At 35.4% G+C, this 16,122-nt stretch overlaps 1 protein-coding gene across 1 annotated transcript; it reads right to left on the reverse strand.

Annotated features, from left to right (window-relative positions):
* Positions 1–2,136: 2,136 nt before the first annotated feature.
* LOC308417560 (olfactory receptor 5AN1-like) lies at positions 2,137–3,075 on the reverse strand (the record flags this gene model as incomplete). The annotated part of the gene is made up of 1 exon (XM_080912932.1): positions 2,137–3,075. One exon carries the CDS (start codon positions 3,073–3,075, stop codon positions 2,137–2,139), a length of 939 nt encoding a protein of 312 aa, XP_080769058.1.
* Positions 3,076–16,122: the final 13,047 nt, after the last annotated feature.

Below are 16,122 nucleotides of genomic sequence, written 5' to 3' on the forward strand. Positions count from 1 at the left end.
GACAGGAATTAGAGGAAGAACCAGTGATTGATATGATTGAAATTTATTATATGCATAAATGAAACACTCAAGTAATGGTATAAATTTGTTGCATGTTTGTGGGAAACTCTCTAATAATGATAAGGAAGGACATATGGAGGGAAGAAACACAGGGAGAAATTATGTAGTTATATAATAATCTCAAAAATAAAGTGTCTAAGGAATATCTGAAGATAACATGAAAATATAATGACAGTTACTAACAATTGTGTCAAATCTAAGCAGCGCGGGAACCAGTGGCCACTGTCTGCACATCACGGTGCTGTTCTAAACCAGAGACATGGAACCACAAACTTACACCTCAATTGAGACTACTGGACAGAAATGACAACTTGGTTTGCATAATTCTCTACAGTCTCTCCTGGTCCTTTGAGCTTCCTGAATGTTGCAGGACTTTTCTTGGGGATATATAAATAAAACACAATGATCCAAATACAGATGGAACAAACAGATGAAAGAAAAAAATGATTACATCCAAGCCCTGCTCTGTGAAACAATGACTTTATTGAGTTATTTGCCAAACCAAGAATGACAGTATCAACAATGATTCTCTCTATGCAGCATATTTGACTAATGAGCAGCTGCCCTCCTGGGGAGCTCTAGCCCCTAGCCAATCATGCACATCCTATGTACTCTGGTGAAAAATAAACAACCACATGTGATCATATACGAAACTGAAGGGGGCAGAGCGAGGAATAGTGAATATAACCTCAGGCAAGGGTGTCCTGATGCCATGTTTTAAGAAGAGAGTTTGTTTGCATGTGTTTTTTTTTTTTTTTTTTTTTTTTTTTTTTTTTTTTTTTTGCTTGTGACATAGTCTCACTCTGTAACCCAAGTTGGAATGACACTTTGTAGCCCAGGTTGCCCTAAAGCCTATGGAAATCCCCTGCCTTATTAAAGCTGGAATTATAGGTGTAAATCACTACTGTTGGCTCTACAGACAATGTTAACATTCTATAATTTTCATTTCCATGGACATACTTATCTCTGTACTAGTATAAATACTTAGTTCTGGTGGCTGAGAACCAAGGCATTCTGTAAGGCATTTCTGCTTGATGATGGTGAAGCTCATGTCTACCTGGAGAAAAGAGTTGCACTGCTATACTGAGAAATGTCATCTTAAAGTTTTACTTATTCTACCATGATCACGTCACTCTTAAAACCACATAATACTAAAACACAAAATACTGAACATGCATAGACAATGACAAAGAACATGCCAGTCCGTCATGGGTTGGTTGTTATCATGTGTTGTTACTCTCCACCTACAATAAATTCACACAAGTCTTCTCAGACCATACTCTTGGAGTGTTCTGATTGGATCTATCAATCCAGGGTAAACTTTCTGGTTGTGATGTAGAAAAGGAAGAGAAATCAGGTCTGGCCATCTCATAAATTCCTTCTGGCCCATAAGATACTGCTAAAGGTCATAACTTCAAGATTCAAAAGATCAAACGATCAGAACAAGGAAATGATGCTGAAGAAGCTATAACTTTCTTACATTTTTAATTCATTATTCAAGTTCTCATGTTTGTGTCTGACCTACATGTTATTAAATGACTAAGTAGTGAGTTTTTGACATAATCAAGCTGTTTCTGATTAGTCCTCCTAAAAGGCACAAGAAGCCAATGTATGGCTTTGTTTCTTTCAAAAGGAGACTTTCCATATGATCATCCTCACCTGCTCAGGATCACAGAATAATCGATGGTGATGGCCCAGGTTGTGCACTACATCTCCATACTGATGTCACAGAACTCGTAGAATCTGAGATCAGAAATTTGATCAAGAATTTTCTCTGAAGGCCTTTCTTGTAATTTAACAGTTTTCAGGCATCCACAAATTTCTCAATGTGAGATTTCTAAAACACCTATAAGTAGAGTATTTAATTAGGAAATAGCTCATTTATAACATGGAAATTATGCTGCTAGTACTAAAAATGATGTATTTCAAATGTCCCAAATCAATTGTTCATTTATATTGGCATATTGTCTGCTTCAAAATCATTTTTATCTGGCATACCAGACTTTGTAGCATTCCAGCCATGTACACATGATTGTAATTCTGACATGGGATCGTGGTGAAACCTCATCTTTAACCTTATCTGCACATTGTCTTTTTCTGCAACCTATTCAAGGCATCTTTGATTTCCCTGTTCCTCAGACTATATATCAAAGGGTTCAACATGGGAATCACCACAGTGTAAAAGACAGATGCAAATCTGTCAAAGCTGGAGGAGCCACCAGAGCTGGAGCTCAAATAGACAAAGATGCCAGAACTATAGAAAAGAGAAACAGCTGTCACGTGAGATGCACAAGTGTTGAAGGCCTTGGACCTGCCCTTCGCTGAAGTGATCTTCATAATGGATGAGGCAATATAGCCGTAGGATACCATGATGGCTAAGGCATTTGAGAAACCAAACAACATTGTTAATATGACAAGTAGGACATGCGCAAAGAAAGTGTCTGTGCATGATAGATTTAACAGCTGGGGCATGTCACAGAAGAAGTGTCTGATGACATTAGAGCCACAGAAATGAAGCTGCAGCAAAACCCATATCTGAGATAAAGAACTTACAAGTCCCGCTGTATAGCTTCCCATCACCATCCGAGCACAGAGGCTGGGAGACATGATGGATGAGTAGAGAAGAGGGTTACAAATGGCAGCATACCTGTCATAGGCCATGGCTGTCATGAGGCAAGATTCAGTCAGCCCCATAGTAGAAAAGATAAAGTATTGAACTATGCAGCCCACAAAGCTGATAGTTTGCTTTTCCTGGAAGAAGTTGGAAAGCATCTTTGGGACTGTAGAGGTGATGTAGCAGAAGTCTATAAAGGACAGATTGCTGAGGAAGAAGTACATAGGTGTGTGGAGGCAGGAGTCCATCCTTATTAAGACAACAAGGGACAGGTTCCAGGTCAGTGCTGTAATGTAGAGGGTGAGGAATGTGATGAAGAGCAGTGCTGTGACTTGGGGGAAATCGGAGAATCCCAGAAGGATGAACTGTGTGATCTTGGTAATATTTCTTTCCCCAATCATTACTTCTGTGCTTGTGCTGCTAAAATCAAAAGGGAAATAAGACGATGCATTGCTGACTCAAGTGACATTGGAGTATTACATTAAAGACAGACATATAAACTTTAATGACTCCTTTCTTACTACAATGCCTAAGAAATAATGTGATCACACACAAGAACGTGTACAAACACAAATAAGCGCGCACACACACACACACACACACACACACACACACAGACTGACCTAGATTATACAGTTGTGATTTGCAATTCTGACACAATGTTCTGTAACAGAAGCTTATGTTGCTATGGCGTATGGTAAAAAGAATCATTCTTTCTGTGAAAGTATTATGTATAGGGCCCAAAATAAATTCTACATTTTCTTTTCCTGATATTGCTGTAAAATACTTTAACTGGTAATAATTATCAGCATGATTTATAATAATTTCTTTAATCTTTCACAAATTTGTTTAACACAACAACATCCCCAAACTGGCCCGGATGAAAGTATCATGATTTGTAATTCTCACGTATTTTGAGGTGCAAACGAGTCTCAGAATATACTGACACTCAGCGGGAAAGCAAGTGCACTGTTAACATTGATAGCTCATTATTCTCACAATGACAAGACATGCACCAAAGGAATAAATAGACATTTCAAAGACAAATGTGTTGATAAGAATTTTCAAATGACAAGTTTAGTAATTTAGATTACTGTGGAATGAGTAAACCTCCACCAATAGAATCTAAGATCTAACTCACTATAGGGAAATTATTATGTTGATATTCTCTTGGGATAAAGTGTAACTTCTAAACAGAAATTATAAATTAAAGTCATGAAAATGAATGATAAACCTAGTTAAGACAAAAATAATAAAATGAAATTAACTGTGTGTGTTAATAGTCCCAAAATATACAAAGACAGTACTGCAGCACCTTCTGTGTGAACTATATTTTCTACATCAGCAAGGGACAAGCACCACAGCTCTGATGAGTACAAAGAAACACTCTCCTAATCTTGTATAAGTTTGTGTGTATAATTGCTCTTACATATGTAGTCAATGTCTCTGTTTGTCTCTTTCTCTATTTTTTTCTATTTCACACACATATTCAGAGATTAACAGAGAGCCTTACATGTGCATACATACACACATAAACATACAATCGTACACATTATATGAAGCATTTTTAAAGTTCCTCTAGAAATGCTCAAGAGACTGAATGACATGAAGGACACAACATGGCAAAGCTCTAATAATGTTAGCGATTATTCTTGTTGCCATCACCTCCCGATGTAAAATGCAGTTAATGAAACAAAGGTGACATATCAACGACCCCTTGAGGAACTAGGCCCTACAAACATTATTTGTAGGTCTCAATAACTATTGTAGATAGTTATTGGAATATTAATTTCTATCTCATATAATTTTTCTAACTGCCAGAGTGCCCAATGGTGCTCCTGCATTTGTTTTTATCCACCAAGTGCCATATAGAAGACAGTGCTGAAAATAGGGGACTGAGGGAGGAGTTCTCCTTAGTGTTAAGTCTTATGTTCACTTACATGTGCATCCACCACGAGTATATGTTGAGTGTATTATCAACCTGTATTGTTCAACTTTGAACATGAAACTCAAAATCTTAGTTTTGCTGAATTTTCAATATCGTCTTACGAACTTACTCATCTTTCTATATACTATACACTGAACAATGTGGTTTCTCAGGTCATCCAAGATGAGTTAACTTTAATGGAAACGTTTTGGAATTATAAACTCTCATGGGTGACATTTTTAACATAAGTTTACTTGGTCAGTTTAATAAACATAAGTGAATCACCCAAGATGGTTGAAATTTATGTCACTCTCTCACAACATTCTGGTGAGATGGGCAGGCACACTCACATATATTCTATGTAACCCATGATTTCCAGGAAAGAATAAAAACTTATGAACTACTATTTTTACTCTTAGTATTTTTTCAGAGTAATTTATTGAAATGTTGGAAAATGGGGAGAAGACTGTACTCACTTTTTTTATTAGTGTTCTGGGTGTTTAGCAACTCTCAAAACAATTTAAAGTAGAAAGGCTATTAAAAAATTGGCTGAGTATGTACAGCTTATCAATGATGATATAATAATAACATGCCGAGTTCAGTGAAATGTGCTGGGAATAGTAAGTCAAATGTGGGTGCTAAGTAAGGAAAACGTGAGTAAGAGAAACTTAATGCATACATAAACCAGAACTACCTGTGCTTGGGGTGGACACTTAGACCAGCACTACCTGAGCCTGGAGTGGTCACCTAGACCAGTACTACCTGTGACTAGAGTTGGCATCTCTCACATCCTCACTGCTAAAGCTGGTGTCTCTGGGGCCACCAAAAGTGACAATGGAGAACTATTTGGAGTTGAACAGTCTACTGGAACTGTGCATGAGTACTCTGCCATATCATAAGACTTGGTTTGTCTCTTACAACTGAAAGTCATGAACCAAAGCTATGCATCTGGATAGAATATAATTTCTATTGTTTCAGAAACATCACCCTGGTGAGAAAAATGCCATAGTGAGTTTCAGGGACTGAAAAAGTTGTGATATATGGAGAATCAGGCTTTGGTCTTCGAAAATCTAAAACAGCCAATTCTTATTATTAACCCAGATATCCACTTTTAGCTTTTAACATCACCTAGGTTTTACAGATAACCTCTTAGCCCAAGCTGACCTGATTACCCCCATTTTAATACATAGAAAATGGAAAGTAACAGAATCCATGTATAATACATAGTTAAGAATTCATCAAGAACCTCTCACCCCAGACACTGACCTGAAATTTTAAACACAGGATATATTTTTCTCTAAACAACAGATTATTTGAGTAAGTACAAAAAGAAACTGAGGGAAAATATGCAAAATATGGAGGTTAGAAGAGGGGCTAGGAGAAAAATGGGAGAGGCTACTCCCCATAAAATAGTCCTCCTGTAAAAATGAAGGAACTAGAGATAGCTGATTCTAACTGCAAGTCTTACCCTCTGACCGTCTCCAGAAACTGCAGGAAGATGGAGTTCTTGCAAAATGTTGAAACTGCCAATATTTCAAGTAGTTTTCCAGGAGGGACACTTGTATATTTCTAACAGATACTTTTGGCCATTAACCTAGCTGGCTGCTCACACAAAGTAAGACAGCAACACTGGGGAATCCTCTTAAATATGCTGTGGAGAACCAAAGTGTAAAGGAAAGGCCAATTAGAGAAAACACACCATAGACTCTTGTTCTCTGGCATCATGGTTGTCATGGAGATCTTTCTAATAATTAAAGGCCCAGTTTTCCATGTGCATCAATTCCTAACTTCCCCTGTGATGACACCATATCATAACATGCCTGACCTTGAATGCATTTGTCTGCAAAGGACATAGGTTTCTTCCAGTCCCCAAAACTCAATTTTAGGTGATAAACTTGAAATCAAAGATGTCAAAGGATTTTTGCAAGACAGAATGGCTAGCTGGTAATATCACTTGACATCAGTAAATGTATATGTATACATAGAAATCAGTTTATATGCATACACAGTCTCTCAAATATCTATTGTGAATAAATAATTCAGCAGCTCTAACAGACCTGCAGTGTATAGTATCTGTAAGTGAATTAGTCAGAGCACCAAGTTATCTGCCAGTTTATGATAAGAAACTGAAATTCAAGAAAAGAATTACTTATCCTTATTATAACCTTGGTGTTGGTATCATAAAATAAAATTTAGTTTGAGATTTCAAAGTTTCATCATTCAATGGACTACTTTTATCAAGTTTATGTCCTTATCTTCTGGTCCCACATGGTGGAAAGAAAGAGTTGACTCCCAAAGGTAGTCCTCTGTCCTACACACACACACACACACACACACACACACACACACACACACACACACACACGTTTTTAAAAGTTGGGTGGCAGAATTCTGGCATTGTCACTTACTAGTTTGTGTCTTTGTGTACATTACTCTCAACCTCAGTATTTCCATCTCTTAAATGTCATTAATAATGATGCTTGTGACATTTCAGTACTCTGAAGATAATTAGGTTAGATGTAGATTATAAAATCTTTATATTTCATAGTATTATTATACCTTCTGTTTATTAATGGAATGTACACATGCAATTTAGACTTCTAACATTTCCTATATGACAAATCCATCAGAGAAATTCTTTTATTAAATAAATTGTACAGACCAGGGGCAATGAATAATTATAGCAAAATAGTGTCATCCAGACATAGCACAGCAATTGCATATAAGAACTCACAGGAAGCTATGGCTTTAGGCTCAATACCTATACCAGGCAATCACTATCATGTACTGGGAGGCAGTAATGAGTTTCTGAAGTGGAACTTTCTCAAAATTTCTGGTTTCATTGGAGACTCAGCTGTGTCATATGATGTTTTACTGGAAACTGTCTTATAAGAGGATGTTTTTGCTGAGAACAGACACATGATGTTTTTCTGGAAGTCGCATGGATAAAGATTCTGTGATGTTTTTCTAGAGTGCCCACTTGAGAGAACACATGATGCTTGAGAAGGATATCAATATAACCCAACAGAAAGTGAACAATGCTGTGTGGTATTGGTTCACCTGCCACTCTTTGCTGGTCTTTGTTGGGCTTTGCTGATACTGATCTTTGCTGACGATACTGTGTGATATTGGTTTGCCTTGCCACCTTTGCTGGTTATTCTTTGTCATTACTTTGTAGAAATAAATATCCCAAATATCTCAAGGTGGTATTCTGGTAGCTTCTTGCTACTTCTACACACTCAGGCTGATTGGCAGTGCCTGATTCATGAATGATGTTTTCGAGTCAATAGAACCACTGCTGCAGATTCATGTGATTTGAACTAACAAAACAAATTGGATTCACCTCAAAGAACTATTTCTAAACACGTCAACATCCTCATTTGCTTTAATAATTTTTCCTTTCCACTACCTCTGGTAGGTGGTAGGCTAGAATAAAGTTTAAATATTTAAGTGCTCTTATTAAACAAGGTCTTAAAAAATATAAGTCTACAAGTTTCCACCTTTAGATGAGGACCTCATGCCAACTGATTCTCCCTAAAGAGGGAGAATTATTTGACATTTCATGTATGTAGTTCCTGATCAATACTGACATCACAATGTGGACTCAGCAGGTTTCAAATGGAATACATGAAATGAGAGGAGGGAGGGTGGTAAAGGGGTAAGGAGGAAATTGGAAGTGAAAGAAGAAAGAGTGATCCTGATCAAAATACATTATATTCATTATAAAATTTTCAAACAATAGACTTAAGAACCTGAGGACCATAGAAAAACATGTGCCTCCCTCAGGTAGCATCACACACACCCATAGGCCCCAGACACCCAAAAACCTCATGGTGGATGCAATGTGCATCTCCCATGGGTTTCTAAGGATTTGCTTCAAAAAATCCTGCTAATTCTAGGAAGAATTTGTCACTATGTGCAAGGACCAATTTTGATACCCCAAATTTAGCACCAACACATTTTTGGTTTATTTTAACAAAACATAATATAATAAAATAAAACAAAAATCAGACACATCAACATTGGACAAGCCAAACCAAGAGAAGGAAAACAGGCCAAGATGAGACATAAGAATTGAAAGCCCACTCATTCACAATCTTGGGAGTCTTGTCAAAACCCTAAGCTGTAAGCTTTAATCTATATGCAGAGGACCTGGTACAAAAACCCATTGTTACTGCTTCAGTCTCTGTTCAAAATGACTCTGCGTTCCAAAAAGCTATGCTCAGTTGACTTATAGGGCCTGTTCTACTGCTGTCCTACACACTCTCTGGCTATTATACTCTTTGCTTCTACTTCTGTCATGCTCCCTGAGCTCCGATGGGAAGAATTTGAAGGAGAAATCCCATTTGGGGCTAAGTGTTCCAAGTTCTCTTGCTTATTCTCTGTGTAATGTTTGTATTTTTTTTCCATCTGCTGCAAGAAGAAATGTCTCTGATGATAGATGAATAAGGCACTGATCTTATTGCAATTGTGATAAGGTATATTATATCATTAGAAGTCACATTTTTGTTGCTTTTTTTAAAAGAACAGCAGCATTTGGTGTAACTCGAGGTTTTGGGGCTATCTAATTTCTGGTTCTATACCCAAGCAGTATAAGTTGCATCTCACGGAGTGAGACTTAAGTCAAATTAGATATTGCTGTTTACTCTCACAAGTATTATGAGGCCTCTATTGCCCTAACATATTTTGTAGGCAGGACAGCCTTGTAGATTAAAGAGTTTGTGGCTCAGTTGGTATTTACATTTCTCTTTTGATAACCTACAACCTTTGTGCTTAGGTCAAGAACCCTTTTGGAGGTAAACTGGTAGTGTTACTGGTACCTGTGTTTGGTTACAAGAGATGACATGTAAAACTTTGTTTCTTGTTATCTGGAGACTTCAGTAGGATCCTCTTCATACATTTTAGGAGATTTTCACAGCACTGGTTTTCATACTACGCCCTCAAATCCCCCTCTCCATTATAGCTATCTTGCCCTGAATTCCCTGATTCAACATCATTTTCCCTTTCACCTTCTCACCTAATCCTCCTGATCCTATCACTTCTCCCAGTCTATCATAAAATCTGTTCTATTTCTTCTTAGGGGGATCTATATGTCTTCCCCTATATTTTTCCTCTAAACATAAACTCTCTGGATCTATGGTGTGTACCTTCATTATTATTTAGTTAATGGCTAGTATCTACATATAAGCAAATACATACCATACTCATCTTGATCTATGTTACTTCAATCAGCATAAATACTTTGTTGTTGTTTCATCCATGTGACAGCTGGAGGTGTTTGTATTGTTTTGTTATATAATAATTTAATTGATATTTTGGAAATTTCACATCATGAATACAGATCATACTCACTTTCCAGTACTTCAAGTTCTTCATTACTCTTCCCCTACAAAATAGTAAAAGGGGAGAATGAGGAGGAAAAGGAGCAATTACAAAAATGTTGAAGGAACTCAAAAATTCATAAAAATAAATGCCATAATGAAGACCACAAAGACACAAATACCTGTATGAAATAAGAAAAATAATTCAAGATGTACAAATATAATGCAACAAAGAGATAGAGCTTCTGAAGAAGAAACCAACATAAAAGAAAAGAAATTGCCTCAGATTTAAAGTACAGACAGAGGTATCCCTGCAAAGAAAACTAAAACACAAATAGAAATGGCTATTCTGGTATCCAACAAAATAAACTTCAAACAAAAATGATCATAAAAGATAAAGATGATAACTTGATACCAATCAAGGAAAGGAAAGAATTCATCAAGTGGACAATATACTATTCAACAATTTCTGCTGTGCCCAAATTTATAAAGCAACTACTATTAAACATAAAGCAAGTTTGTTCTTTGCATCTTGATGGTAGATGATTTTCTTCATACCCCATTTTCACCAATAGATAAATTTTGCAGACAAAACAAAATAAACAGAGAAATAATAGAGTTAAATAACATCATAAATAAAACAGACATGACCAGATATCTAAGGAAAATACTATCTAAACACTAAAGTATATATAGATTTATTCTCTGAAGTCCACAGAACTTTTTCCAAAATAATTCATGTATTAGGCCATAAAGAAAATCTCAACAAATACAAGACAATTGAAATACCATAATTAATTCTTTGGACCACAGTGAGATAAAACCTTATATCAACAGAATTAGAAACTACAAAAAAAAAAAAAAAAAAAAAAAAAAAAAAAAGAGCTACGGGAACTAAGAAACTAAATTCATAATTGTGAAAAGGAAAACATTTTAATTTCTACAATTAAATGAAAATGAAAATGAAAACAACATATAAAACTCTATGGGACACAATGAAGACAGTCCTACGAGGAAAGCTTACAGCAGTAACTGCCTATATTTTTAAACTCTAGAAATATTATATTAATAACTTGATATATTTGAAAGATTTGGAAAACAAGAACAAACAATATTTAAAAACAAGACATGGGAAGGGATAACAAAAATAAGGACTGAAATTCATGAAAAAGGGATTGAAGAAAAATTAAATAAAAAGAATCGATGAAACCAAGATTTTTTTAAAGATTAACAACATTAACAAACTCTATCCAATTTAACCAAAAGGGAGAGAAGATACAATTTAATAAAATGAAAGATAGAAAAAAAATTATGACATAACAATGAGAAAATTTATATATATATATATATATTCAACTAAACTTGAAATTCTAAAAAAAATGGATAACACTCTAGATTTATATAATCTAATGAACTTAAATAAAAATAGAGTAAATAACTTAAACTGACTCATAACAATCAGTGAGATAAAGTCGGTAGTTTAAAATTTCCTAACTTAAAAATACTCAGGGTAGTACAAAGTTCTGCCAGACCTTCAAAGAACTAACACCAATATACCTCAAATTATTCTGTAAGATATAAAGTAAGAAATACTTCCAAATTCTTTTTACAAATTTAGGATTACCCTGGTAACAAAATCAGATAAAAACCCAAACAAAAATGAAAATTATAGTAAATGTTGCTGGACACAGGCTAAAAAATTAGTAGTAAAATATTTGTAAAATTAATTCAAAAACATTAAAAAGATCATGCACCATGATCAAGATATATTAAAATAGTCCAACATATGTAAATCAGTAAAGGTTATCCAACACATGAATAGACTCAAGGATAGAAACCACGTGATTTTCTCAATAGATGCAATAAGTGCCTTAACAAAACATAACATCACTTCATCCTAAAACTTCTATACAATATAGAGATAGATGACATATTTCAACATAATAAACCCAACATACAACATATCCAAAGCCAAGATAGAGCAAAAACTCAAATCATTCCCACTAAAATTAGAACAAAGCAATGATGTCTACACTCTGCACTCATGTTCATTTGAGTACACTACATCTTAGCTAGGCAGTAAGGCAAATGAAAGTGATAGAGAAGTTACAAATAGAAAAGGATGAAGTAAAAGCACTCTCATCAGAAAATGATATGATTTTTCATATTAAGGATTCTAAAACAAGGTTTTCCTCCAGAAAACTCCTATAACTTTGTCTTAGTTAATGTTCTATTGCTGTAAGGAAACAACATGACCAAGGCAATGTATAAAAGAAAGCATTTAATTGAGGATGTGTTGACAGTTTATAGAGTGTTATTCCATTATCATCATAGTGGGGGGTGTGGAATTTGTGGGAGTCTACTGATAATTTTCTGTTGATAGATAACTGTGCAGTAATGGGCAGGTGGCTCATGACTTTAATCCCAGCACTGGACACAAATTGACCTATATGAGCTCAATATCAGCCTGGTTTACAAAGTAAAATTCTGTTCAAACAGATGAACAAATGGATATATGTTGAAACTGTCTTTTAAGAACTTATATTTTATATTTTTAGATAGTACAATTCTCAGCCTTGGTCAAAGAAGCCTCTTGTCAGTGGGACATGGACAAGACAAAGATTCATGACTGGTCAAGGTGCTAAGAATAAGTAATTTTAAGTACTCAACTTTAGATGGACATCTATATGATTTCTCTATCCCCCAAGAATAAGCTAATTACATGGACAAGGAGGAGAGAGGATGTAAGAGGATGAGGGTGATGTGAATGCTATGATGTTTTATATTCAAAGAATGGCATGGCTATTGAAACCATGAATTCACAGATACTTTGTTTACCAGAAGAAGAGCTGCAGAAGATGAAACATTCTAGTGGTCCATCCAACTCTAACTGAGGAATCATTGGAACTTAATGGTTTTTAACAGAGTGGCAGACTGCTTTATTCCTTCATTTTCCTGTGGTAAGCTGCCCAATACACAGTAACTGCCATCACAGCCATTCACATGCAAGAATCTTAATTCAACTCAGTGGGTTATTTTAAAATGATGTGAAAATAGCAGCAAGTTATGTTAGGAAGAAAGATTGTTCCAGAAGAAATACAAGGGAAATGAGATTTGAATATGATCAAGGCAGTATATATATTTATTTTTCAAAGAATAAATATTTTTAAATGTAGTTTTATCTAAACATTTATAATTATATTCCTTCATAATTGGTAGTTTGTCAAAGAATGATGTATAGTTACTAGTGATGATTATTTTTTTAAGTTTTATCTTTTTGGTTTATAAATTATTATTTAGATTATTTATTATTTTATTCTGTGTGTGCATGTGAGTTTGTGTGTGAATATGTGTGTGTGTGCATGCATGCACGTGTGTGTGTGTGTGTGTGTGTGTGTGTGTGTGTGTGTGTTAACTGTATATTTGCCACAACCTAAAATCATGTAGGAAGAGCCTAAAATGATTGCCTAGATCTGGATAGCCTCTGGGCATGCCTTGGGAAACTGTCTTGCTTCCCTCAAGTGAGGTAGAATGGAAGACCTACCAGGAATGTGGAGAGCAACATTACATCCCCTGTTCTCTGTATGTGAGTGAAGAAAGCAGGAAGCCAGCAAGCAGATAAGCAGAATTTAATCTCTCTGTGCTCCAAAATGTGGATGTGGTGTGAGTACCTGCTTGCTTGCCTGTGTTAAATTCCCCTCAAGGATGTAATCAGAAACTGTAAACCAAATAAACATTTCCCTCCCTGTAGTTTTGTTTCTTTGTTTTGCTTTTTGTTGGTTTCTTTGCTGGGATCTTTTATCCCAAGAACAGAACCTAAATTCAAACATAAATTGGCACTGAGGAAAATGGGAATGTTCCTATTATAATCCTGACTCTGTTTTGAGGGGCAGAGGAATTAGAGAATTTGCACCTTTGGAGTTGGAAAAGATACTGGGAGAGCTTATTAAGCCATTTAAATGAAAGCCTGGAAGACAGTAATACTAAAGGAAATATAGGCAGTGGTAATCCTGCTCATGAGGTCTCAAGGTGACATGGAGATCAAGGGGATGCAAATTAGAAAAGAAGAAGTCAAAATACTGCTATTTGTAGACAATATGAAAGTTTACATAAGTGACGTGAAAAATTCTACCAGAGAACTGCTACAATTGATAAACACCTTCAGAAAATTTGCTGGAGATAAAATTAACTCAAACAAATCAGTAGCCTTTTTTTATGCAATGATTAATGAGCCAAGAAAAAAACTAGGATAACAACATCCTTTAAAACAGCCCAAAATAATATAAATAACTTGGTATAACTTTTTTTTTCAAATACATTTTTTAAGGTTGTAATTAAGTATTTGTGGGTACATATACATACACATATGTATATATGCAACAATAATATAGGAAAAGAAGCTATTGATTAATGTTCATAAGTGAGATTGGTCTGAAGTTTTCTATCCTTGTAGAGTCTTTGTGAGGTTTAGGAACACAGGTTATTGTAGCCTCAAAAAATGAGTCAGGTAGTATTCCATCGGATTCTATTTTGTGGAATAGTTTGGAGAGTATTGGTGTTATATCCTCAATAAATGTCTGATAAAACTCTGCACTGAACCCATCTGGACCTGGACTTTTTTTGGTTGTGAGGCTTTTGATGACTGCTTCTATTTCTTTTGGTGTTATGGGATTATTTAGATGATTTACATGGTACTGGTTTAACTTTGATATCTTGTATCTGTCTAGGAATTCATCCATTTCCTCCAGATTTTCCCGCTTTGTTGAGTATAGGCTTTTGTAGTAGGATCTGATGATTTCATGAATTTCCTCAGTTTCGGTCGTTATTTTTCCACTTTCCTTTCTGATTTTGTTAATTTGTATACTCTCTCTTTGCCCTCTAGTTAGTCTGGCTAACTAGACTTATCAATCTTGTTAATTTTCTCAAAGAATCAGTTCTTGGTTTTCTTGATTCTTTCAATGGTTCTTTTTGTTTCTATTTGGTCTATTACTGCCTTAAGTTTGATTATTTCTTGCCATCTACTCCTCTTGGGTGTATCTGCTTCCTTTTGTTCTAGAGCTTTCAACTTTGCTGTCAGGTTGCTAGTGTATGCTCTCTCCAGTTTCTTTTTGGAAGCACTCAGAGATATGACTTTTCCTCTCAGTACTGCTTTCCTTGCATCACATAGGTTTGGGTACACTGTGTTTTCATTTAAATTGAATTCTAGAAAATCCTTAATTTCTTTCTTTATTTCTTCTTTGACCGTGCTATCATTTAATAGAGTATTGTTTAGTTTCCATGTGTATATGGGCTTTTTGTTGTCTTTGTTGTTATTAAAAACCAACCTTATACCATGGTGATCTGAAAGTATGCATGGGAGGATTTCAATCTTCCTGTATCGATTGAGGCTCGATTTGTGTCCAATTATGTGGTCAATTTTTGAGAAGGTGCCATGAGGTGCTAAGAAGAAGGTGTAATCTTTTGTTTTAGGATGATATGTTCTATAGATATCTATTAATTCCAGTTGGTTCATAGTCTCTGCTAGTTTTACAGTGTTCTTGTTCCGTTTCTGTTTCCATGATCTGAAAGTGGGGTATTAAAGTCTCCCACTATTATTGTGTGGGCTAAAATGTATTTTTGAGCTTTAGTAGGGATTCTTTTATGAATATGGGTGCTTTTGTATTTGGAGCATATATGTTAAAGATTGAGAGGTTCTCCTGACAGATTTCCCTGGTAATGAGTAAAAAGTGTCCTTCCTTATCTTTTTTGATAACTTTTGGTTGAAAATCTACTTTATTTGATATTAGAATGGCCACTCCAGCTTGCTTCTTGTGGCCATTTGTTTGGAAGGTTTTTTCCCAACCTTTTATTCTGAGATAGTATCTGTCTTTGTCTCTGAGATGAGTTTCCTGTATGCAGCAAAATGCTGGGTTTTGTTTAGGTATCCAGTATGATAGCCTATATCTTTTTATTGGGGAGTCAAGTCCATTTATGTTAAGAGAAATCAAGGAAGAGTGGTTGCTGTTTCCTGCTATTGTTGCTTTGGTAGGTTGAATTGTGCCTGTGCCTGTGTGTCTTTTTTCTTTTGGTTTTCTTGCTTAGAAGTTTTCTTGTTTTTACTATGAGGTGGTTCCCCTCATTGTATTGGATTTTCCACCTATAATTCCTTGTAGTGCTGGGATTGTTGTCATATATTGTGTGAATTTAGGTTTGTCTTGGAA

Source organism: Micromys minutus (assembly GCF_963924665.1).
Source record: "Micromys minutus genome assembly, chromosome: 2".
NCBI lineage: Eukaryota > Metazoa > Chordata > Mammalia > Rodentia > Muridae > Micromys > Micromys minutus.